This window comes from Phacochoerus africanus, chromosome 2 (assembly GCF_016906955.1).
Source record: "Phacochoerus africanus isolate WHEZ1 chromosome 2, ROS_Pafr_v1, whole genome shotgun sequence".
NCBI lineage: Eukaryota > Metazoa > Chordata > Mammalia > Artiodactyla > Suidae > Phacochoerus > Phacochoerus africanus.
Window position 1 is genome coordinate 19,829,092 of NC_062545.1, and position 26,676 is coordinate 19,855,767.

At 40.0% G+C, this 26,676-nt stretch overlaps 1 protein-coding gene across 1 annotated transcript in view; it reads left to right on the forward strand.

The window, feature by feature from the left end:
• EPM2A (EPM2A glucan phosphatase, laforin) overlaps nt 1–26,614 on the forward strand; it is an 86,361-nt gene extending 59,747 nt beyond the window's left edge. The window contains exons 3-4 of the mRNA XM_047769998.1: nt 16,385–16,626; nt 24,564–26,614. Of these exons, the coding sequence (XP_047625954.1) occupies nt 16,385–16,626; nt 24,564–24,841 (520 nt within the window). The 3' untranslated portion in view covers nt 24,842–26,614. The remainder of the gene's footprint in view (nt 1–16,384; nt 16,627–24,563) is intronic.
• Nucleotides 26,615–26,676: the final 62 nt, after the last annotated feature.

The window sequence follows — 26,676 nt, forward strand, 5'->3', positions numbered from 1 at the left end:
AGACCATCTATGACAGGAAATGGCATAGAAATTATCAGGAACTTGGGATGGTCTAACTACTACTATTGAACACTAAGTTTGTCTTTAATTTTTCTGGCAGTTAAGATAAAAAAAAGGAGACATGTTGGGTGACATAGTTTTATATTCTGGCTAAAAACAGCTTTCACATTTGTCTTCAGAGAAAAGTGTTATTTTTAAACTAATTTCAACCAGTAATTTAACACATATTCTTGGGACAACACAGTTAAAAATATCTTGCAAAGTTAGAGAAATGATGTTCAATGGGTGATAGTTGTATGAACCATCATACAATTGAATGAACCCAATGTTTTGAGTAAGTAAAGATATATCTATAGTTGTTCATTCATTCATTTGTTTATTCATTCAGTCACCTACTTGCTTTTAAGTACTAGTGTTATGATGGATACAATGTTCAGTTCTGAAAATATGATGATTAATAAGATGTCATTCTTGTTCTCAAAGGGTTCACAGTCCAGTGGGGGAAATGCTAAGAAAAATAAAAATTTTAGAGAGAGTTCAGAGCCTGAAATAAAGGTGTGTATATGTTATGGGAATGCAAAGAAGGAGGACCTATTTGAGATTATGGGGGATCAGAGAAGGTTGAATAGGTTTGCTCAGATAGATGAGTAGTGAAAACACATTCCAAGAGGAAGAACAGCAGAATAGGCGTCTGGGGAGGGAGGGTGCATGGTGCTTCGGGAGAATTCCAAGTATCTCCACTAAATTGGAGATGCGGGATGAGACACTTATGTAGGGGTTAGGTTCCAAAGGGTTGGGACAAAAACTTGAGACTTCCTATGAAAATGATAGGTAGTCATGTTAGTGTTTTAGGTTGTAGAGTCTCATGATCACATTTGTGTTTCAGAAAGATCCCTTTAGCTACAGTGTGGAAAGGAGACAGACTTTGGAGGTCACTTAGGAGGCTATTGGTGTAATTGACTTCTTAAGTGTTGCATATCTGAAGGAAAGCAGTGGTAATAGAGAATTGGGGACAGATTCTGCAGCTGTTCAAAAGCTTGACTTCTGTGACTGAGTTAATGACTGTAGGGAGGGGGAAAAAGGAAGAATGAAGAGAAGTTTCATGGTGTAGGTGACTAGGAACCTTGTGGCACAATTCATGCAGCTCTAGAACAACTGGGGAGAGTTAAATTTGTGGGTGGGAAGCAAAGAGTAGAAGATGGTGAAGATGAGTTTAGGTGATAGTTATGGGACAATGAGTGGAGAATTCCAACAGAGTGTTGAGGTTTGAGCTTGAGGCAGTAGATTTGGAATTTGTCAGCATGTAGATGGCAGTTATAGATGGCAATGTATATTAGTGAGATAATTTAAGATTATAAAAATCTAAGGGAGAAAAAGACAGTCTTTTCAGCAAGTATTTCTGGGAAACCTGGGCAGCTGCATGCAAATCAATGAAACTAGAACACACCCTTACACCATGCATGAAAATACACCCAAAAGGGCTTAAAGACTTAAATAAAGACAAGACACCATCAAACTCCTGGAAGCGAACATAGGCAAAACATTCTCTGACATCCACCTTATGAATATTTTCTCAGTAATCTCCCAAAGCAACAGAAATAAGAGCAAAAATAAACCAATGGGACCTAATCAAACTGACTTGCACAGCAAAGGAAACCAAAAAGAAAACAAAAGGACAACTTACAGAATGGGAGAAAATAGGTTCGAATAATGCAATTGACAAGGACTTGATCTCAAGAATATACAAGCAACTTATACAACTCAACAGCAAAAAAGCTAACAACCCAATTGAAAAATGGTCAAAAGATCTGAATAGACATTTTTCCAAAGAAGATGTACAGATGGCCAACAAGCACATGAAAAAATGCTCAACATCCCTGATTATTAGAGAAATGAAAATCAAAACTGCCATGAGATACCACCTCACACCAGTCAGAATGGCCATCATTAATAAGTCCACAAATAATGAATGCTGGAGGGGTGTGGAGAAAAGGGAACCCTCCTGCACTGTTGGTGGGAATGTAAGCTGGTACAACCACTATGGAGAACAGTATGGAGGTACCTTAGAAATCTATACATAGAACTACCATGTGACCCAGAAATCCCACTCTTGAGCATATATCCGGACAAAACTTTCCTTGAAAAAGACACATGCACCCACATGTTAATTCCAGCTCTATTCACAACAGCCAAGACATGGAAACAACCTAAATGTCCATCAACGGATGATTGGATTAGGAAGATGTGGTACATATACACAATGGAATACTACTCAGGCATACAAAAGAACAAGATAATGCCATTTGCAGCAACATGGATGGAACTAGAGATTCTCATACTGAGTGAAGTAAGTCTGAAGAGAAAGACAAAAACCATATGATAGCACTTATATCTGGAATCTAATATATGGCACAAATGAACCTTTCCACAGAAAAGAAAATCATGGACTTGGAGAATAGACTTGTGGTTGCCAAAGGGGAGGGAGAGGGAGTGGGGTGGTTGGGGAGCTTGGGTTAATAAATGCAAACTATTGCCTTTGGAATGGATAAGCAATGAGATCCTGCTGTGTAGCACTGGGAACTATGTCTAGTCACAATGGAGCATGATAATGTGTGAAAATAGAATGTGTACATGTATGTGTAACTGGGTCACCATACTGTACAGTAGGAAAAAAATTGTATTGGGGAAATAACAATTAAAAAAAATTAAACCTGACAAATAAAAATCTAAGGAAGATCAGTGTTTAGAACTCTGAGAAACACTCACACTTAAAATTCTTGTAGATGACAGAGTTTATGAAGGAAACAGAAGTATAGCAAGAATGAACTAGGAATGTATGGGGTAATGGAAGTGGTCAATAGCATACATGTAATTTGGGATAATATAGTAGGGATGCAATTTGGTAAAGATGATAGATGTAATTGGGATGTAATTCAGAACAGAGATGGAAAATATACCTTAGATTGTCTCTGGGAATTAGCCATTGTGTCAAATGGGACTTGATAGGCATTGAGTCTCTAGCTGCTGAACTGAATTTTCTTAATAGGAGCCTATAGGTGATTTATATCATTTGAAAAATAGATGATTTAAATATCCAGATATGTTTCAAATGTTTGAAATCTAAACATTTCTCCACACACATAAGCCCAGTTGTGAATGCAGATTGTTTCCTGAGAAATCTTGAAAATATCTACGCTCTTAAATAGCACAAGGTGTAGATGACAAGGTCCTTGGCTGTGAAAAACGGAAGAAGCAATTTTTTTTTTTCCCCACTGTACAGCAAGGGGGTCAGGTTATCCTTACATGTATACATTACAATTACATTTTTCCCCCAGCCTTTCTTCTGTTGCAACATGAGTATCTAGACAAAGTTCTCAATGCTATTCAACAGGATCTCCTTGTAAATCTATTCTAAGTTGTGTCTGAGAAGCCCAAGCTCCTGATCCCTCCCACTCCCTCCCCCTCCCATCAGGCAGCCACAAGTCTCTTCGGAAGAAGCAATTTTATTTTAAAAAATGTAAGACCAATTTTTACCAATTAAGCACTTCAATGAATAGAAGCTAAATATGCTCAGTGGAACAGATAATCTTAAATAAAACTGTATTTTGTCGGTCTGGCCAGAATGAATTAACGGCATATAAGAGTACCATATAACTGGATGCACTCTTGCGATGATTAGGGTTATTTGAAATTCATCAATTTAAATGTGACAGTTTCAGTTTGAGTATTTTTGGTGTTTAATTCTCCTTGTGAATTGTGTTAGACTACATATCTGACTGTTTTTAAAAAACCTAGGATTAGAAATAATGTAAGTAGATCAGATATCGTTGATATGTGGCATCTTTTTTTCCATATCAGTGGATTCTCTGGATCTCTGGGTCACTTAAAGAAAACAGAGGACTTTTTGATTTGCACATCCTTAGGAGACTTTGTTGACCATCATGACATTACTTGGGCATCATGAAATATATGTTCCCTGAGTCCAGGCTGAATGAAAGAAGCAAAACTTCCCAGGGATTGTAAAGATCCCAATATTATAATATTTTTAGCTAGGAGTTTTCTCTTCTCTCTCAGCCCTTCAAACTACTTACATCTCATAGGGGAGAGGAAGTGTTTATTGTTTGTCTTTCTGGAACCATGTCTAGTTTCTGACACCCCTGCCTGCAACACTGCTAATTGCATCCATGTTCTCAACCGTTTAAATTGCTTGATGTTCCATAAATTTTGTCTTGTGTATATCTTCTCCAGTTTTCAGCATAAAAATATCAACCTTCATTTTAAAAATATAACACAAAAGGGAACTTTAGGTCCCTGTTAAGAGGCTAATGAACACTATAAATTAGAAAAGAGGAATTTTTTAAAACCAAGGAAGGTCTTCATGTAAATACAACCATTTGGTTTCCTACAGATTCTTCACTGAGAAATCAAGAAAGAGGTCTAAAGAGATTTACATTTTTTTTTATAACTAATAGAATTTTTTAAAACAGCAAGCCTCTCTGCACCGTTATTAGGCCTCTAGTATTAGCAGCAACAATAGCGATAAAATGCTTATCTTTTTGTTTCTACTGGTGAGAGGACCTTATTTCATTTACTTCTCAGTGCCCCTGAGCATAATGAATTGTATTGCTCTATTGTGATGTATAATAATATAATAATAGTATTTAGATTAAATATCATTATTAGACTACTCCTTGCTACTCAAAGTGTGTTCTAAGGGGCAGCAGCATTGATCTCACTAGGGAGCTTTGGAAAATGCAGAATCTCAGGCTAGATTTACTGAATCACTATCTGCATCTTAGCATGACACCCAGATGATTCCATCGCATATAAATATTTAAGAAACACTGGTCTTGATGAATAATGGCCACACAAATATCCCAAATGATTTATTTTTTTGGTCAAGAAAAGGATAAAGAAAACACTAACTGTGGCTCAAAATAATTAATAGGATCCCTTTTCATAACAGATATTCCTTGTATCTCAATAAATTAAATGATTAGTTGGCAATAATGAGGAGTTAATGTAAGAAAAAAAATCATGATTATTTTCATTTTCCAACCATCTTATTTTCTAAATTCATTTTTGTTCTAGAACTGAAATAGAGACCCATAGTTGGAAAGAATAAATTTTGAAAATATCACTTTAGTGAATTGATTAAATAAATCAATCAGTGTCATTGTGTACCACTTCGGTTACAATGGTATTTCCTTGATGTGAGTTAAATCTAATCGATGGGCAACATTTCCTGTGTACAGAATTTTTACATCAATAAAACCTGACCTTGTTAACATTCCATAATAGAAATTTTAAAAAGTAGACAAGTGCATATGACAGTATTTGCATCATTAGTATATTTATATGCATATAAAAAGATCTGAAATTTAAAAAAAAAGAAATAAAGATTTGAATTTGATGTTCCCAAGACTTTAGGTGTATGGATACCATTAGCATGAGGTCTAGTAAATGAAATATTGGTTAATCTGAAACTTGTAAAACTATACTATAAAGAAACTTTGAGGGAGTTCCCGTCGTGGCGCAGTGGTTAACGAATCCGACTAGGAACCATAAGGTTGCGGGTTCGGTCCCTGCCCTTGCTCAGTGGGTTAAGGATCCGGCGTTGCCGTGAGCTGTGGTGTAGGTTGCAGACGCGGCTCGGATCCCGCGTTGCTGTGGCTCTGGTGTAGGCCAGTGGCTACAGCTCCGATTGGACCCCTAGCATGGGAACCTCCATATGCCACGGGAGCGGCCCAAGAAATAGCAAAAATAAATAAATAAATAAATAAATAAATAAATAAATAAATAAATAAATAAAAATAAAGAAACTTTGAGAGATAGGCTTCATTGAAGGAACACTTGGTTAAGAAATTTTAGATTATAATATCATGTTAGTAAACTTGGAGCTGTTTTGGAGTCTTCCCTTTTCCTCAGTCCTTTCATCCAGCTAATATGCAAGTTCTGTTGGTTCCCCTGCCAAAGTATACCTTGAGTTAACTCACTTGTCTACCTCTACCACTAACTGTATTCCAAGCCATCAGTGTCCAAAAGGTGTTCCCTCTTCCTCATAGCAGCCGGAGTCACCTTTTAAAAACCCTTCATTGCCATTCCATTGCTTTTATATTCTTAAATAGAAAGTATTTTTAAATTCCTTAGCACATCAATAAGACTTGACATGGTCTTCTCAATCTGTCATGGCATACTTTTTCCTTGTTTCCCTCAGGCCATGTCTCTAGGTTTCTCTTGTTCCTAAAGTGTACCTTTCTTTCTCACCACAAAAGCATTTTATGTTGTGCTCCTTTTTCAACATGATGTCTCAGTTTAAATGTCACATTTTCAGGAAGTATCTTCTTCATTGTCTTATCTGAATTCTAAATTCTCTGTGGTTCTCTATTTTAACTCCTTGTTTAAATCCTCAAAAACACATTACACATTAATTTTACACATTTCGTGTATTTATTTGCTTATTGCCTGTCTTCCTTAAAGAATGCAGGCTCAAATAAGGGCATACTTTGACTGTCTTGCTCAGCATCGATTGTTGAGTACCTGGCGAAAAAGAGGCATCATTATATTTGTGTTGAATAGACAGAATGATTTTAAAATAAATACCAAAAAAATCACCTGTTTAATTTTGTATTGCTTCCTTGATCTTCTGTGGTTCCTAATTCATTATGCAAGTGATTAATTTTGAACAAATCCTTTCAAGTTCATTATGTGAAAAAATGATTAAACATGACATTTTACTCTTTCAAGGAATGCTCAGTATTGGAAACAAAATTAATATGCCAAGAGGATGTTTTAATAGAACATTCATTGAAATTGTATCAGGGTAACCAGTTGTGGCTGCTACCCTAGTTATTTGTCTTGGTTTGTGGTACCTTGTGATTGACAGAAAGTGAAGTATGCTAGTTGCCTTACTTACTGTTATGATCTGTCAATATGGCAGATAAACCAAACTTTGGGGCACCACATGTACAAAAATAAGAAGGCTAAACTTTCTGGGACTGAGAGTCTGAAGAAATTATGAGTCTGAGAGACTGTGCTCTTAGGCATATCAAGTGATTCTCCATTGAGGTTCATTCTCTAAAAATCAAACCCAGAGGCCCAAGGCTCTACTGAATTGATCAAAACTAGATACCTCAGGACTTTAGAACTGGTTGTTAGATCAGGAAAAAAGACAGATAGTCCCGCCAGGGGCCTGATGATCTCTTGCACCACGTTGGAGGTGCCTGCGTGAGAGACTGAAAGATGTGAGCAAAGGAAGGAGGGGGTAGTAATGTGTATAAAAGAATAATTTGGTACCACAACCAAATGTTCGTTGTATTTGTAGGAGTGCAAACATCAAGATGAAAGGTGAGAAATAGCTATGAAAATGCTTAACTTAAATTCACTTAATATATGGATATTGGAAGAGTCTGTAGGTATAAACTGTATGTATTTTAAGCCTGAATTTTTGACCTTGTATTTGTTTCCTGGCACTGCCATAACAAAGTGCTACAAACTAGGTGGTTCAAATAGCAGAAGTTTATTATCTGTCTTGGAGGCTGAAAGTATGAGGTCAATGTGTCTGTAGGACTGATTCGTTCTGAGGGCTGTCAGGGAAGGGTCTGCTCTAGGCCTCTTGCCTTGCCTTGAAGCTTGACATCTTATTCCTTTGTCTTCACATTATCTTCTCCCTGTTCACACCTGTGTCTAAATTTCCCCTCTACAAGGACACCATTTGCACTGAATTAGAGTCTACACTTGTGCCTTCATTGTAACTTGACTCACCCTGAAGAGACCCTATTTCCAAATAAGGTCACATTCTAAGGTGATGGGGGTTAGAACCTCAACATGAGAATTTTGGGGAAATGCAATTCCACTCAGACCTTCGTAATTAATTTAGTTACATGACATGTATAATATAGAAAATAAAAGAACATATGTCAAAAATATTTGCTTCATGTAGCTATAAGCTACATAGCACACACTTTAAAAAAAATCTAGGAAACTAACCTCGATTATAGAAATTCACATGTGCTCTGTGTTCTATATACACTATAGTCTATAACCCATAAGCAAATTATAATAAAATATTTTTATTAAAGAACTTAATTAGCATCACTCTCAAAATTGGAATTCATCTTTGACCAGTTATTCAGCCTTCACTGGAGTCTCTTATAAGCACCCTTTTGGGGTAGAAGTTTGGCATTAATAACTTAACATGACACCATTGAATAAATTTTCAGCAGAAGGAGCTATATGTGCTAATGAAGCTTGGAACTTACTGGAGGTTGATTTTAATGTTTCTCTTGCTTTCTCACTAATGAGATCTAAATTACAGGACTGATAGACTTTTTTCTTCACCCATTATTTAAAAGCTAGATCATATTTTAATTTCACATCGAATTGCCCATAAAATATTAAATAAGGTAAATGCAGCACAATTATCCACCTTAGGAAATGTCCTAATCTTTTTTTGCTCTGAAATTCATTGCTGGATTTTGTGAAGAATCTCAGCAAAATCTGCTTTCTCTGTCTTTGAAATAGTGCTGTGTTTGTACGGATAAGAAGATACTGTAGGTCAAGAGTTGTGGTCTCTGTGTGATAAGAAATAAAAACCTGTGTTCATACATTGATCCCACCATTCCTATGGTTTTCCTATTTTTTTTTCCCTGTGAACCAAAAAAACAGTGCTCATTTTCACCTTTAGGAAAGGTTATTCTGCTATTCCTCATGGCCATTAAGGATGGAACCTGCTATGTGGAGTCTTTACAACTGTCTTGTTTCTTGATATCTCTTGTCTTTTCCACGTCCCCCCCCCCAGCTCTTGTCAATACCCTGTGGTGTTTCTCATGAAATGCTTGGGTGCTCATTCTGTCTGATGTACTCATTATTACTAGCAAGGCCTATTTTGACTGACAGCTGAGATGGAGCAAGTGAGTCTGATTAATATGCTTCAGTGGCTGTTGTACCACAGGCCCCAGTCTGACAAGTGAAGCAAACAGGGTAGTACTGTGATGTGATTACCTGGAACCACAACTCTAGATTCACTCAAATGAATGAAATCGATTTTGATTTGCAATCCAAGAAAAGAAGTTTCCAGAATGTCAGCTATCCTTTTCTTTCCCCTTGTTTTTAACCAAGTTGTGATATTACTAAGATGGTTTTTGTTTAAATTCAACCTTGTTGAATCCCAGTGGCGATAGTCAAGACCCAAGTGAATAAATTTTGTTCTACAATAGTACATTCTTTCTTTTTTTTTTTTGTCTTTTTGTCTTTTTGCCTTTTCTAGGGCCGTACCCACGGCATATGGAGATTCCCAGGCTAGGGGTCTAATCTGAGCTGTAGCCGCTGGCCTACGCCAGAGCCACAGCAACGCAGGATCCAAGCCGCGTCTGCGACTTACACCATAGCTCATGGCAATGCTAGATCCTTAACCCACTGATCGAGGCCAGGGATTGAAACCATAACCTCATGGTTCCTGGTCGGATTCATTAGCCACTGTGCCAGGACGGGAACTCCAACAATAGTACATTCTTAATGGGTGTAACTATATTAAATATTTGTCATGACTCAGAAGTAGGTTTCCTTTTGACATTTTGAAAGATAATATATGCATTAAATACATGGACATATGTTCTCATCGCTTGTTTCTCTTAACAGTTTCCCCTTCCTCACTCTCTAGGAATCATTTGCAGTCTTAAAGCTATTTTTGTAGGAAGTAAGGACTTAACTTTATTTGTTCATGTGTAGAGCTGAGTCCATGTCCCCTTAATCTCCATTTTTTCACTGCTACTAAAAGGTATTATTATGAACGTTTACACTGCATAACCAAGGTGCTGGGTTGGGTATGTGCACTTTCCACCGAGAATGAGATTAATAAACTTTCCTCTTGGCTTTGCATCAAGGAAGTACTTCTGGGTTGGTTTACACCTGCAAAAGAGGGGGAAAAGTCATTTGATTTGGCAGATGCTTCAGGAGAAGCCAAGGGCTGGAACATGATGGCAGGTATCGGGTGGGAGGGTCAGATGATATCCCTGCTGAAATGCTATTGCCCTATGTTTATACCAAACTAATCTTGCGCTTCTCCATGTATTGGCTTTGTTTGACCCTCTTCTAATTCATTTCCATTGAAGTTTTAATGAAGTTCAACTTATTCTGTCAATTATCCCAGTTTCAGTGGAATCTTTTATTTCTGATTCATTATAACAAGAAATCATTCTCTGAGAAAAAAAAGTGTTGAGATTTATATGCTCGACTTGACTTCTCTTACATGTTTATTGGGATCTGCTGGCTAATGGTTCTGGAATTTAGCTACCTATGTATGTGATCTGGTTAATTTCTAAAAAAAAATCAAATAAAATCAATTCACAGAATCTTAAACCTCACTTTAGAGCCACTTTATGAATATCTCTGGGGTAGTTCCTGGTAATAGAAGTTTTTATGAAAGCATCTCACATGACTTGAATGCAAAGTCAGGTCTGGCAAAACCTCTGTTAGGTTTGACTGAGCGTCAATACCCATTTAGTACAGTGCTTTCTCTTTGACCTTTCCAAATAATCTGGAGTGGAGCTGCCAGATGTCTCTGATTAATTCATGATCAAGAGTTTGTTATTCATAAAATAATTCTCTGGAAGTTTTACAGTGTAATTTACAATGTAACTGTAAAGCTATGCTTTTTATTTCTGTTATTGTATCTTTGAAGTTAGGTACATCTTACATTAAAACTACTTTTACAGAAGATTTTTATTCTGTAAACCCCCTATTTCAACAAACTTCTTTTCACCTTAAAAAAAATTTGGATTTTAAAAATTGTTTAAAGTATCATTGACACCAAAAGAAGATTAAAACTAAGATGAGTAAAAAATTGACTTTTAATGGTGTCAAATCAGTCTTTTTTGAATGGATAAGTAAAAGTTTAATTACTGTTTAGAAAGGTCACCATGTATTTTATTACTATATTGTATCATTCAATTAGAAATTGTATCATCTCTTAGAGACAACAAGCTGAAATAGGATGCATATAAAGGGCACTTTAGCTGTCTGATTAAGCAGAATCTATTGATCTGTGTGTTTCCAACAAGCCTGGTATTTTGTCTTCGTATCCCATGTAATGGTTCAGCACAATTTACTTTACAACTCCAAATCTCTATCCTTCAATCCAGTGCTTGTTTTCAGGATTTATCTTGAGTTATCTATCTCCTAGGTTCAGAACATCTTGCTTAAAAAGTCAGGGATTATTTTTTATTGATTTATTATATATTGAATATGGACTCTGACTTCTAGTATTTTTGGAGAAAGAATTCATTATGTTATCAAAAATTTGAAAACATCTGATATAAAATATCTGGTGTTATTTGTATGTGAGTGAGTGGGTTTGTATTTCAAGGGCTTATTTTCATTAGAAACTTAACATGGGAAACATATATGTTAAGGTACCAACTTTGAGCCTGTTTACCTTTGATTTTTTTTGAGTTTCCTGAGAGTTCCTGGTTAGTTTAAACACATTTGAAGACCAAGGCTGAATGATATAATAACACCTTTTCTAGCAACACAATGCGATCTACATATTGAGTCTGGTTTGGGATTCTCATTTCTTGTTTTGTAGGCTCAAATGTCCTGATTTACCCTTTGTATATCTCTATGAGCTATTCTTTGGTGTTTATGCAAATCTTGCATGCTAGCCACTTTCCTTTGGCATTTATCTGCTAGATAACAACTGCGTGCTACCCACTCAAAAAGTACAATATTCAAGAGAACTCTGGGGGAACATTTGGAGTTTAGCTTGCTTGTCATGAATACTCATTTTAATATGTAACCAATCCAGTCAAGATTTTGCCAGTAAAAGTACAGTGATGTTTAAAAAGTTATAGTTTGGAGTTCTTGTTGAGGCTCAGCGGTAATGAACCCAACTAGTATCCATGAGGATGCCGGTTCAACCCCTGGCTTCACTCAGTGGGTTAAGGATCCAGCGTTGCTGTGAGCTGTGGTGTAGGGGCAGATGTGGCTCGGATCCCGAGTTGCTGTGGCTGTGGCTGTGGTGTAGGCCGGCTGCTGCAGCTCTGATTCAACTCCTAGCCTGGAAACTTCTATATGCCGTGGGTTAAGCCCTCTAAAGACAAAAAAAGGTTATATTTCTTGGTTATAGAACTGACATGTCCACTTCCTTCTTTTCCAGCTGAGTGTATATAAGCACGCTCAGTGAAACCCCAAAGTTTAAGTATGGCAGCCCAACAGTGCTACTTACTAGGCATCCCATAGGTGACAGCAGGAGTCTTTGAGGAATAATGGAAGGAGGGATGGAACATTTAGAGAGCGGAAGCTTCCTACTCTAACTAAACAGCCAGAGAGAAGGGCCAACGACCCAGGGGGTGTAAAGTTTCCATTCCTGCAAAGACTGTCTACTCAGCTGACAGTGTCCTGATCAAGCATAGCTCTGGCACTCTTGCCATGTCCCTGCTGGCATCTGAGCTCAGTCCACTGGGTCCGGTAGGGTATCTGAGCATTCTTTGGGGCCAGAAATAAGGTTAAAAAGACCTTTGCATCCTGTGCCTCTTTCCTCGTTAAGTCTTTCCTGGGTTTCTGATTTTTTTATTTTAAATTTTATCCTTTTCTTTTTTCCATAATAATTATCAATAATCCACAAGGAAATTTCTAATAACCCATTATTCTTAGAACCTGAGCAGAAATAAAAAATTAGTTTATTCTTTCCTGGAGGATTTAAGCTTTAGAAAGATGACGCGTGATCTTGTAAGATATTTTCATTGAGGATGGGTAATACCCACACTGGAGGATTAGTCAGTTGGCTTCTTATATTAACATCCACAATGATAAAAACAGCCCAAAGGGGAAAAAAAAAGCTGGATTTCATATTTTAAAAATAGGATAGCCTAGACTCTGCGGCATTCAAATAAAGAATATACAGAACAGTGAAAAATTATATGAACAGTCTTTTCAATACAAAATAAACTGCTAAAATAAGTAAATTATAATAACTAGAGATAAACTCCACTTGCATTTATTGTGTATCTGCTAGTGTCAATCCTATTCAAATACCCTACTTATTTGTATTTACTCCTTACAGAATTTCTGTGAACTAGTTTAGACCCATTTTAAGAATGTAAACACCAAAGGCTCAGAGATGATAAATAAATTGGTTTAAGATCAGACAATTATTACCAAGTGCTTTAAAAAATATTGTGTTAAAACTGTATTTGAACCCAGTTTTTCTAGCTTGTGTTTAGTGCCCTTTCCATTATACCACACTAAACATGTTATCCTGCTGTTCGGTGATCCAGTATTAGAACTTTGGTTCACTTCCTAGATCTCTTGTCTTATTTCTGTTCCACGCTCCTTTTCTTCCTATAAAAATAAACAGTTCTATTCCACTTTTATTCTCCTAAATGAAGGCTTAACCTCCACTCTATGGACATTTTGGAGAAAACCATTCTTTGTTGTGGGGAGCTGTCCTGTGCATTGCAGGATGCTCAGCAATATCTCTAGTCTCAATTTACTAGATATCACTAGCATGACCCAGTCTGACAATCAAAAACGTTTCCATAATCACCATCAAATATCCTCTAAAAAATGAAATTGTTCCCAATTGCAAATGACTGGTGTAAACTCAGAATGAAAGTAGCCAGATAAAAATGTAGTCCCTTTGCTCTGTTTCTTTCCCGCATGTTGGAGACTGCAACGGACTTTGTATTGGTCAGAACAAGTCAAGTTATGCTGTGGTAACAAATAATGCCAAAATAGGCTTAACGCAATGAGCCTTTAGCTCTCTGAGCAGCTGTTCTCCCTCAGATGACTTGATAATCCACCTGAGGATAAGGGTTTCTTCAGTCAACATCCAAATGTGTCTTCATGATCTTTTCAGCAGAAAGAGTGAAGAACCATGCATACAGTTTTAAGTGTGTCTCTGGAAGTGACACGTGTCACTTGAGCTCACGAGTTATTGACAAAAGCAAGTCACATGGCCATGTCTATCTTTGAGGCAGAGAGGAGTTTTAGTCCTCCATGCTGAAAAAGGGATACCTGGGAGCACAGGTGAGCATCAGTGATGCCTGCCATGTCATCTAATAACTATTGACTGAATGCTCCATCATGAGCCTTGGAAGGTTCTAGGAAATGCGAATCAAGTGAAGTTTGAAATATTTACCCATTGGTTCTGAAGGAAGGTGCATGTGAAATAATCAGTGAACAAGATTATATGCACTATATGCAACACATTATAATATATGATTAAATTTATATGTTTATTTGGAAAATATTTACATTTTTAAGATATTTCCATTTTATGATTTTAAGTCTTCCAATTACTGAGCACAGTATGTCTTTTGGATTCTGGGTACCACTTCCAATTTGTAGGAGAGGAAATTTTCTCACACATCCAGGCAATTCTCCAGAGACCAGCTTGGTGTCCTGCAGTGCAACTCAGTTCTGACATTATCTACCCACAGATAGCATCAGATTCCACAGGTTAAGTATTCAGTCCCACAAGACCTACCACCCCAACCTGCCTTCAGAAGCCAGTTGCAAGCTCATGTTGTAACCTCTGTGTTTGACTGACCAGCTACAGATGGGAGATTCCCCAGACTCACTCCTTGGACCTGAGTTTGATTAATTTGCTAAAGCAGCTCAAAGAACTCAGAGAAACATTTGACTTACTAGATCACCAGTTTATTATAAAAGGACATAACTCAGGAGCAGATGTAAGAGATGCCTAGGGGAAGGCATGGGGAAAAAGGCAGAGGTCCCATGCTCCCTCCCACCCCTCTGATCCTGCTTTCTCAGAACCTCCACATGTTCCCCAATATGGAGGCTCCTCAATCCCTGTTCTTTGGGGTTTTATGGAGACTTCATTTCATAGGCATGGTTAATTAAATCATTGGCTAAAGGTGACTTATTCAACCTCCAGCTCTTCTCCCCTCCCAGGAGGTCAGCAGGTGGGATGAAAGTTCCAACCCTCTAATCACAAGGTTGGTACCCCTAGCAACCAGCCCTCATCCTCAGGTGCATCCAAAAGTTGCCTCATTAACAAAAGACACCTTTTTGTCTCTCATCACTTAGGAAATTTCAGTGGTTTTAGGAGTTCTGTACCAGAAATGGGGATGAAGAACAAATGTATATATTTTTATTACAGGCTACAACATCACAGTATTTATTTGTTGCTATTGTTTTCTTAATGCCCTCCAGTAAAATTTTATATTTCTTTCTGGTTAAAGGTATTCCTGTATGTTTTATAAGTTTGTTATTATTTTTGAATGACCTCCCCCCACCCCATACACTACCTGGCTATTGGTAGTACAGAGAAAAGCTGTTTGATTTTTGTGTATTTTCCTTCACCCAGGTATCTTAATATTTTAATACTTTTCTTAGCTTTTATAGTTGAATATATTTTTACACATGGTTACATTTCTCCCTCTCATTTGTAACATTAGACGAAACATATAATGTTAAGTACCAATGGAAGTAGTCTTTACTTTGATTTTATTTCAAAGAAAATTGCTGTTTGCTAGTTTCTGTTAGTCTTGTACGACTTGAAATTTTTATAGAGAGTTTTAAACAGGAATAATTGCTAAATTGTAGCATGTTTCCCAAAGTTTATTGTATAATTATAGGTTTTGCCTTTAATTTGTTAGTATTTGATATATGTTGATGGGGAGTTCCCATTGTGGCTCAGCAGGTTAAGAACCGGACATAGTGTCTGTGAGGATGAGGATATCTGATCCCTGGCCTCACTTAGTGGGTTAAGGATCTGGCATTGCAACAAGCTGCAGCACAGGGTTCAGATATGGCTAGGATCCTATGTTGCTATAGCTGTGGCATAGTCCTGCAGCTGCAGCTCTGATTCGACCCTTGAACTAGGAACTTCCACATGCTGCAGGGATGGCTGTAAAAGAAAATGAAAAAAAAAAAAAGAAATAAGTAGACGGGTTTCCTAATATTGAACATATACATTCACGGAATAAATATGACTGAGTGGACTTACCTTAATATATTACTAGTTTGATTTTCTAATGCCTATTTCTTGGTGTTCCAGTTAATTGAATTATTTGTTTCCCCCAAAATACCACCACTGGTATTTTCATCTTTCAATAATAATAATATAGATTCTCATATTCCTCTTATAAATTTTTTTGCCTCATCCATGGCATGCAAAAGCTCCTGGGCCAGGGCTGAAACCCACGCCACAGTGGCAACCTGAGCCACAGCAGTGACAACACTGGATCCTTAATCTGCTGAGCCACTAGGGAACTCCAGTGTTCTCGTATTCTTAGTACAGCTTCTCCTGTGCCAGATTCAAAGGTTAATTGCATTTTAATTCTGCATGTTTTATGCATCTCCTCAGGTCTCAAATCCTAACATCGTAATAGTAACAGTTAACTCCATGTCTTCTTATTAGAATTCTACCCAATATCTGGCTGGGCAGCTGCCCTCGCCAAGTGGAACACGTAACCATCAAACTGAAGCATGAACTGGGGATTACAGCTGTAATGAATTTCCAGACGGAATGGGATATTGTACAGAATTCCTCAGGCTGTAACCGCTACCCAGAACCCATGACTCCAGACACTATGATTAGGCTTTATAAGGAAGAAGGCTTGGTCTACATCTGGATGCCAACGCCAGATATGAGCACTGAAGGTGAGCATCCAAGGGAGCTTTCCGGCTCCTTGTTGAATGTGTTTCAGACAAGCCCTTGCTATTTTTTTTTCTGTCCGTGTATCTGCCTACCTACCTACCTTTCTATCTATAATTGAATGACCTACATGTGAATGATAGATATGGAATAAATATATAAATATATATATACATATATATATATATTTCTTTTGACCCCTTGGCTAGGATTCCGAATCCTTCAATTTATTTATTTATTAAACATATATTTATTGTGTATCTCTAGGCTAGCGTGTGGGAATACAGCAGTGATGAGCAGGCACACTCCTGACTTCATGGAGCTTATAGTCCTGTAGGGAAGACACGCATTGACCAAATGACTACAAAAGAAATTCAAAACTATGATGAGTATTTTGGTTAGAAAGCTACATAGACATTGCTCTGAGAGCATGCACAAGCAAACCAGACTTAGGAAGAAGGGCTAGGGACGGTTTGCTTATGTACATTTGAGCTGAGATCTCAAAGGTGGGTTGGGCCAGGGTGAGGAGAGAAAAAGCTCCCAGGCAGAGGGAGCAACTTGGGAAGAATCCCCATTGCAGGAGAGCACAGAATGTTATAGAAATTGCAAGAAACCCGACATGGCTGCAGGTCTGGGGATGAGGGAGCAGAGTCCTGCATGATTTGGGACACGATAAAAACCTTGGACTCTATCCTAAAGCAGTGAGAAGCAGTTGAAAGGGTGCAAGGCTCAGAGATGCCAAGATAACCATTTTTTTTTCCTTCCAAAATTGCCCTTTAATCTCAGTGTAGGGAATGTGGGGGTGAGCCTGAAGTAGATCTGGGGACCCCAGTCAGGTTACTGAGGTAGTTAAGGTGAGAGATCAGGAGAAATAACACAGCTCGGGGTAGGATGGCGACAGTGATGCTTCACTTATTGCACAAATACTAAGTGTGTCTTCGTGTGCAGGGAATTAGGGTGTGACATGGGTGCTGCTGGGGAAACAGACAAATAAGGCACAATTTTGATCTAATGGTAAGAGGCAGTAAGACATGTTCAAAACTAATTATAGTACAAAGAATAATGTGAGGAGAAGAATGAGTCATGTGTGCTAAGAGGGAGGGTTATGGTGTGGGCAGAGCACTTTCTATAGAGGAGCGAGCCCAGGAAGGCTACGTGAGCGGTCTGGTATTTGAAGTGGACATGGCAGGTCACAGTAGAGGGAGGAAGGACATGCCAGGTGGGAGAAACAACATAGGCCAAGGCATGGAAGCATGATGTTTGAGAGGAATGATCTGTATTTCAGCCTAGTTGTAGAATAGGGTCCCAGTAGAAAGGAATGGAACCTGAAGCCGAGAGGACAAGTTACCCTAATAATATCAAACAGAAGTCAGCAGGGGGCAGCAGAGAGCTATGGTATGGCGCAGGCTGAGGGAGCCCGGGGAACTGCTATTCTGGGGGAAAGAAGGAAGGCAGTGATGCCAGGCGAGGAAATGTGTCTATCATTAGCCCTCTTCCCCCCAAAGTACATTAGGTATCAAATACTCTTTTCAGCAGTTTCAGGCATTAACTCATTTAATTCTTTTGACAAGCATCCAGGCAGATGTTGTAGTTATCTCCATTTTGCCGAAGAACGAGGTACAAAAAGGTAAGCTGGCTGAGGTCCTATAGCAGAGACACAGCCTGGATTTCAACACAGGCGGTCAGGCTCAGAATGTTGCTCTCGACACTATATGATGAAGCTCCTCTACATGCTCACGCAGACGCTTCCCTCACTCTCTGCAGGCCACTACCCCCACTTTCAATCTGTCATGTTCATCTTCAGCTGGAGTTTGACAAAGCCATGAGTGTCCAGGGGGCCACCTTATCTCCCCAGAGTCAACAGTCCAAGATGTGGTTGGTGGCAGGAGACTCAGAGAATCACAGGTTGCCTAAGTCACAGGACCGTGGCTGCCTGGGCTCTTTAAGAATCTCAGGTGGTCTTCCTGGCTGGGCTGGGCCCTTCTTTGTGTCTGTCTGAACTGAGGTGTCACTGGGGATGAAGTATCATTTTTCTTCTTAAAGGAGGAGATGGTTTGGTTACTCGTCTTGGTAATTAATGCTCATCCAGAGGAACTTGATTTAGTTGCAAGATCTCTGTCTTTTTTCAAGGAAGGAAAAAAACAAAACAAAACAAAACAAAAAGCCCTTTTATTTGCATAGAAGAGCGCTGGTGGAATCTAGGTCATATTTGCCCTGTCCAGTTTGTTTCTCTGGTTTCAAAAGAGAAGATTGTTAGGGTAGTGTGCCAGCAGCTTCCAGAGAATGTTTTGATTTTTTCTTCTTTGATCCTGATCTTATAGCATTGTTATCCCCTTGGAGTATTATATGAGAGGAGGCTCAGAGAAGTTACTTATGGCCTGATCCACCCCCTGCACTGATCACCCCCCAAAACCCTGCTGAAAAATAGGCAGTTTGCTTGATAGTTTGGGAAGATGAAGAAATCTGAAGGAAAATTCTATCGCCAAAGACCCACTGTAATTGTAGTCAGACCTTTTTTTGAGGGGTGGGGGTAGCTCATAGAGTCACCAGTCACCAGAACCCAGTCCTACAATGAAGTATCTTCTACACTGAGGCAGTCTGGGAACATGAAGTGGCAGCAAAATGAAAGCCCCCACTTGAAAAAGGCCCAACTCCAAGACCAAGGAAAGGGTTTCTTTGGTTCAGCATAGCCTGGGGGAGCAGTCAAAGGGCTAACAACTGCCTCCTAGTCACAGAGGCATTTTTGACCAATAAATCAATCTGTGTGGCCCACAATATTAGCACAATGAACACAGAGATTAATTCAGCTGAATATTTTTAATACTCTAGGGGAAAATCCATCTGGAAGTGTTTTGAGCCACAGCATACTGCTGTCAGATAAAGTCTGAGGAAAGAAGACAGTTTGTTAGGCCTGTTGTCACAGACCTGTTACAATCAATCGTGCCATCGATCCTTCCTCTTGTTCTTTTTGTCATATGCAGAGGGGTTGGGGTTTTTTGAGACTTTTTTCTTTTTTAAAAAAAATTGTGGTTTGTATCTTTCACCTGAGAAACAAAAAGCTCCCCAGTATAGCCCTCACCTGAAAACATTAAATCTGTTCATTGAAAGTCAGTTTTGGTCCAGGTAGGAAGTTCTCAGATTAGGTTTTGGCTTCCATTATTTCAGTGCTATTGATAACACATGGTCCATCCTTGTCTCCCAAAAAGGTTAATATGCTGTCCCAAGTCCGCGGCCACCCCTTTGTTGTCACAGCCTGCCTTCTTTCTCTGACTCAACACACTAAATTCAGTGTTGCCATGAAGCAAAGACATTGGCCTTGGAGCCTTATCACTGTCTGAGCTGCTGTGTGATATGGGCAGGCTCGTTCCTGCATCTGGAAAAAGGAGAGTAATAATTTCTGCCTTACAGGATTATAACAAGAGAATGAGATAATTGATAGGACGGTGCCTTGCAAATCCCAAGGTCAGGACTATATTATTAGTCCAAGTCCCTCAGTTTCTGCCAAAGGGTGTTATAATGTGGACCTTATCTATAATAAGGAAAAGAAGATATGCTCAAATAAAATAGTAATACATTCAGCTATGAATCTGCCTCTGGATTAAGAAAGGTCTGTGTGTGTGTGTGTGTGTGTGAGAGAGAGAGATAGAGAGAAAGAAAGAAAGAGAGAGGGAGAGAGAGGGAGGCTGAACGTTATGCTGGGAATGATTTCTCTCAGGGAGAGCTTAGCTCAGTCGCAGATATCTTTAGGATCCCCCATTCCCATTTATTCAGGTCCTAAAGCCTTGGGCTGCCCACCATACCCCTGTCCCCACCGCTCACAACCTCTGCTTGCTGGCTCATTGCATCTTTTCATGTAGTGTTTATCATTCCAGAGTTGCATTAGCCTGGAGGAGATGTGGACCAGAAGTTAGATTAGAGGGAACTCAGAGTATGTCAGATCAAATCGGTATTCATGGTTTTGTTTTACTTTGTTTTAATTCATGTACTTAACGAATATTTACTGAGCCTCTATGGAGAGTCAGGCCTGTTTTAAATTTCAAAGTAAGAATCACAGATGGTGCAGTGTTCTGTTGGACCTGCACTTTCAAATTTTAAATTTTTGAAATTTTCAACTTAGTTGCCAACATTTAAAATGTGGAATATTTTACATTAAAAAAGAATCAGTGGTTCTCTCTTGCCTTGAGGTATTATTGTTTTTGGAAAATGGAAACTTTTATTGAATTCAATTCTATCTGGAGCTTAAATATATGAAGCATAGAAATTAGAGGCTCTGGCTGACCCTGACTTTGTTGTGTGAGCTCTGATATGGGGACCCTCTTGTGATTTCTTGGTGGGTTATGTATTAGCTCAGGATCCTTAGAATGGGTTTTCAAGCAGAAGAACATGTGTCTGTAGGACAGAGGTGGCCACTCTAGGGTGAGGGCTGAGCCCCGGGATTCTCACAGTGGAGTGAGAGCCAGGGCATGAGCAGACAAGGTGGCTGCAAGGACTGGCTGAGAATTCAGACTGACTGCAGGGGAGCCAACAAGTGCCACTGACTGGGTAGATTAGGGAAGGACCATGGTACAGAAGTTAAGACCAGTCTTTAGAATCTGGATGGCCGGGTTTGAGTCGCCATTAGGAAATAACCATGGGCAGATTTCAGACATAACTAAGGATAATTATAGCACCAACCTCATAGTTGTTGAGAGGTGGCAGTCATGGAGCTATTGCACGCACAGTTACTTACAACAGTGCTTGGCAGATAGAAAGGGCTCAGTATAGTTAGCTGTCATCAATCAATGTGGGGCCAAAAGAAAACCGTCCAGCCGAGGCCAGGACCAGAGATAGATAGATGTCCTAGATCATCTGCTTCTCTGGTGCTCCTTTTTTGTTCTTTCTTCATTCTTTATGCTTTTTAAATAATTGTTTGACAGGTCTTAAGTGGGATGGCTGAGGGCTTCTAGGAGAAGACTCCTGGCGGGTGAAGCCTGTGTTTAAACTGAGAGCCTTCTGGAGTTTCCACGTGACATTTACCTTCCAGGATTATGCGTCTGAGCTCACTGAACCTTAAGCACCTATTCCTTTTCAACTTCTAAACTGTATACATACCTGTTAAGGAGTCTTTTACGGATAAAAAGGGAAGGGGGAGATACTAGGTCATTCGGCCATTTGGTGCAGACCCTTCCTTGGGTAACCTCTGGCCAGAGAGAAGGTCAGAGGAAGGGATCTTGATGGGTCCATAGAGCCGCCCTGGCTGCGGTGGGCTGCGTCTGCCGATACTGCAGAAGCTGAGTATTGACTCTGGGACTCTGACTCTGGCAGCTCCCCCTGCAAATGGCCACTGTGGTCTCCTTGTCTATTGGGCATTTGAAAACCCACATTAAAAAATGTTTATCTCCTGGCAATGCACATGGTAACTGGAGAGGCAGCTTTTACAGGGAACTTGAAAAACAATACCAGCTGTGGCAGGGGCAGGAAGAACCCAAGCTTCCCAGATCCATCACTGGGAGTTCCCTTCTCTGCCAATATTATGGAAAGTAAACCTCTAAAACCCTCTCAGGCCACAGAAGCTCTGCCCTTGAACGGGCTTAACCCTATCAGCAGGGTCACTCAAACCGACCTTGGAGGTTTTGCCTCCTCTGATGCCCCAATTCAAAGAGTGGATCAAATACACAGTACTCTCCCTGAGACATACAGCGAGATATCTGTCCAGTAGATATGCTCTCTTACACCTTGTTAGTCTCCGGTAATGTTTTACTGCCTCTAGAGCAACGGACTGTATGGCAGGCCCACCTAGCTATAACCTCAGAGAACCCTGCAACCAAACACAGAGGCACGGATCAATTAAAGTTTAACTTAAAGTTCAGTTTGGACTCAGAAACTCAGCAAGGCTGGGGAGCTGGTATGTCTCCACTTCAGATGCCCTTGGGGACCAGGAAGGGAACTTGAAAGTGTAGCAACAGGCTCTGGGAAGAGATGGGGCTTCAGGAAATGCAAAGTGTGCTCTGCCTAAAACATTCCTGTTAAAAACGTCTCTGAAATGCTGTGTGAGGCCTTTAGATCCCTTGTCAGAGGGATTAACAGAGCCCCAGCAGCAACATTAGAATATTATCTGGCTTCTGTTTGATTTCCTGCTCTGATCTCAGAGTGTGGTGTGCCTGAAGCCAAGACACCCCCCCCCCTCCACCGCTTCCATGGGAGGCCTTCAGGCCACTGTAGGGCTTCCATAAAGTCTCTCCTAAGGGGCTGATGCCTGATTGCAAGGTGTTGTGCTGGCCCCTTCAGGGCACTTGCATTTTAAAAGAGGACATCTAAGGAGGAAAGTCTAAACTTACTTGAGCGGCTCTTATGGGAGAATTCTAGGTCTCAGTAAAAATCTGCCATGAACTTTGAGAGAGGGCCTTTCCTCTCCTCTGCTGGGAGGCAATGTGAAGGCTGGACAGGTAGCTTCTCTGTGGCCCCTGAGGATCCCCCAGGACCGTGGTGTCCCTAGTGGTTGAGGACAGAGAGCAGCTGAAGAATGTCACAGCACAGTTTTCATCCAGGATTCTGTATAGCTTTCCTCTTTCCTTCCTTCTTGAAGTAATATATGCTGACCCAGGAGTTCCTGTTGTGGCTCAGCAGAAAGGAACCTGACTAGTATCCGTAAGGATGCAGGTTTGATTCCTGGCCTTGGCTAATGGGTTAAGGATCTGGCGTTGCTGTGCGCTGTGGTGTAGTTTGCAGACATGACTTGGATCCCCCATTGCTGTGGCTGCGATATAGGCTTACAGCTGTAACTTTCACTGGACCCCCAGCCTGGGTTCCATATGTCGCAGGTACAGCCCTAAAAAATATATATATTTTAATAAAAAATTTTAATAATATATATTTTAATAAATATATATTTTAAAATATGTATTTAAAAAATATATATTTTTTCCTCCACCCTCCAAAAAAATTCACTAAGCTAATTTTGCTCGGAGAATCTGTGTGCAGCAGAAACTAGGTATCCAGGGATGTGCTGATTTTAGGCAGCCCTCTGTCCCCAGGATGATGGAGAAGGTCTGCATCCAATGGGCCTCAGCGGAGTATTGCGTATCCTGTCTCAGTGTGAAAAAGGGAAGACATTTGAGTCATCTACTCATCAAAATAGCAGTCATAGAGCAGCAATACCTATAATCATAACCACCCAATAAAGATGAAATTAAATCAGTTTTCATACACATTCTATAAGGAGGCAACAAGTGAATGATTGGCTGTCCCATGCGTTTCAACTAATAAGTTAGCCATTCCATTGGGCACATGAAAATTAGTGGTATATTGAATAAGTCATATTCACTCCTTTAACCAATATGTATTAATTGTTTGTTTTGCATTTACCTAGAAGATCCTTAAAAATTTTTTTAAATTAAAGAACAGTAGATTTACAATGTTCTATCAATTGCTGCTGTACAGCACAGTGACCCAGTGATATATATATATATATATATATATACACACACACATTCTTTTTCTTATTGGAAGATCCATTTGGATGAAAGGAAATTCAGGTGACAGGACCTGTGAGCTTCTCTTTGAAATCCTTTAAAGCGCTGCCCTATCCGTACAGACCATTTTGATGTAAAATTCCATTCTTCTGACGATGGTTAGGCGATAATGAGCTTACCATTGAAGGGAAATTTGCACGGATGCAGAGGTCACTCGAAAGAACAGCAATATCAAGTGAAGATTCAGAGCTGACCTATTGCTCTGGCGGCTCTTTCCACCTTATTATGAGCAGGTTTTGATACTGTCCCACCGTTTTCTTCAAAACTACAGAGCGAAGCAAGCTCTCACATCCCTGCCTCTCCTCCATCCCACTGTGATTGTGCGCTGGAGGAGTCAGATTCGCGGCGACCCCCACCCCCGCCCCCCCGCCCCGGGGCGCGGGGGTGGTTGTCACTTCTCACTTGTGTGTGCTGTGCTTTCTCAATCCCAGGCCGCGTTCAGATGCTGCCCCAGGCCGTGTGCCTCCTGCACGCGCTGCTGGAGAACGGACACACGGTGTACGTGCACTGCAACGCCGGCGTGGGCCGCTCCACCGCCGCAGTGTGCGGCTGGCTCCAGTACGTGCGCGGCTGGAATCGCAGGAAGGTGCAGTACTTCCTTCTGGCCAAGAGGCCGGCTGTGTACATCGATGAAGACGCCTTGGCCCGGGCAGAGGAAGACTTTTATCAGAAATTTGGGAAGCTTCGTCCTTCCATATGCAGCGTGTAGGTGATGGAACTGGCGCTCCCCCCACCCCACCTCCGGCCCCGTTCCCTTAGGAAGCCTGGGGTGGTGTTAGTAAATGGCCTAGAAACCAAGATTCTTCCTCCACTGGAAAGACTGACCTGCATCTCCCCTGACCCGCCTTCTTTAGTCGGGAGGTAGCTTTCTGATGTACTTTGGTTGAGCTGTATCTTCTCTGAAATATATTACAAAGGAAGCTGTGATTGACACACGAGAAAAATCCACACGCGGCTGGGCTGTGTAGTGTGGTTCCAGCATCTGACAAAACATCCACATGCAGTTCTTTGTTGCACGGTCGCTGCTTTCTTGTGCTGTGAAGTCACGATTCCCCTTGCTTGTTGCATTGTGACCGCGTGTGGAAGAAAAGAGCGCGAGCCACAGTGTTGATGCCATCACTGTGTGTGTGCATGTACACACACACGCACATACACATACACGCGCAGCTTTTCTGCTGTACTGAAATGGAATTATAAAACGAGGAGCCTGAACTACGACAAAATAAGAGCCCCATATGACCAAAAGCAATGACTTTCTAGACTTTTTTTTTTTTTTGGATCCTGCTTCCTAGTTGTTATAGTGTGTTCCAAGGCCTTAACTTCCTTCTCTACCCACAACCTCAGTAGAATTTTTGTCTCTATTTGTTTTAACTGAGGCTCTGTGAGCAAAGAGCTTGCCCAAGGTCTCAGGGGTGTTCAGGGAGGAGCTGGAGTTTATAACTAGGATTCAGTGCTTTTTCCACACAACTTATGATTGGCCAGCATACTGTGATGAGTTCAGCATTTCTCAGAGTAAGGTGAATTTTTCTGCAGCAGTTCCTATAGTGAGAAATAAAACAGTGTTCTGATCAGTTGCCATAGAATTCAGGGAGGTATTTATCCGAATTTAAACCATGGAGAGCTGTTCAAGGCCGGAGTGGCCTTGCAGAGTTCACAAGGGGAGCTGTTTTCCCAAAAGATCTCAAAGTGCCAAAGTCTGCAGAAAATGGTCCCACAGTTTAGGAGTGATCCTGATTTAGCTCTCAGTTTAATACAATACACAGTTACTGTGCCTCCAGACTATGCATTTGCTATCCTGGTTCTATAGATAATGCAAAGATTAATAAGATCTTGCATTCAAAAAGGCTCATAGCCTAGAAACAGCCCCGTGTTCGAGTAGACTGCAGAGTTGAACTAGTAATGATATGCCAGTGTGAGGAAGGGGAGGTAACTTATTGGGTGCATCTTATGTGCTAGGTGCTTTACCATCTGATTCATTCAGTCTTCATGGTACCCTCTGAGGGAGTTTTTATCATCTCCATTATATAAATGGGGAAACTCATTTATAAGGCTCAGAGAGATTAAATCAATTGTTCTCTATCACACGGCGAATAAATAGATGAAATAAGATACAAAGCTTGTTTTGTCTGATTCAAAACCCTTACTTTTTCTATTAAACTACAATGCTTATTTATTTTTCTGTTCCTTTTCTTCCATAAATATTTATTGATAGATATGAGAGACTCCGATTTAGGAAGTATGGGGATAAGGATGAAAGGCAAGTTCCACTGGAGTTCAGAGGAGGAAGAGGCATCTTATAACTGTGGAACTCAGGGGAGATGGCATTTAATTGGGGCAAAGAAGGCTAGAGAGGACACATGTATTCTAGAATTTGACAAAGTTAAATGTATAAGCCAGGATTAAATATTGTTAAGTATAGCTCTCTTGCTAAAAAAAGTAGCAATATTCTACTGTACGGCATGGTGACCCAGTTGCACATACATGTATACATTCTTTTTTCTCAAATTATCATGCTTCATCATAAGTGACCAGACATAGTTCCCA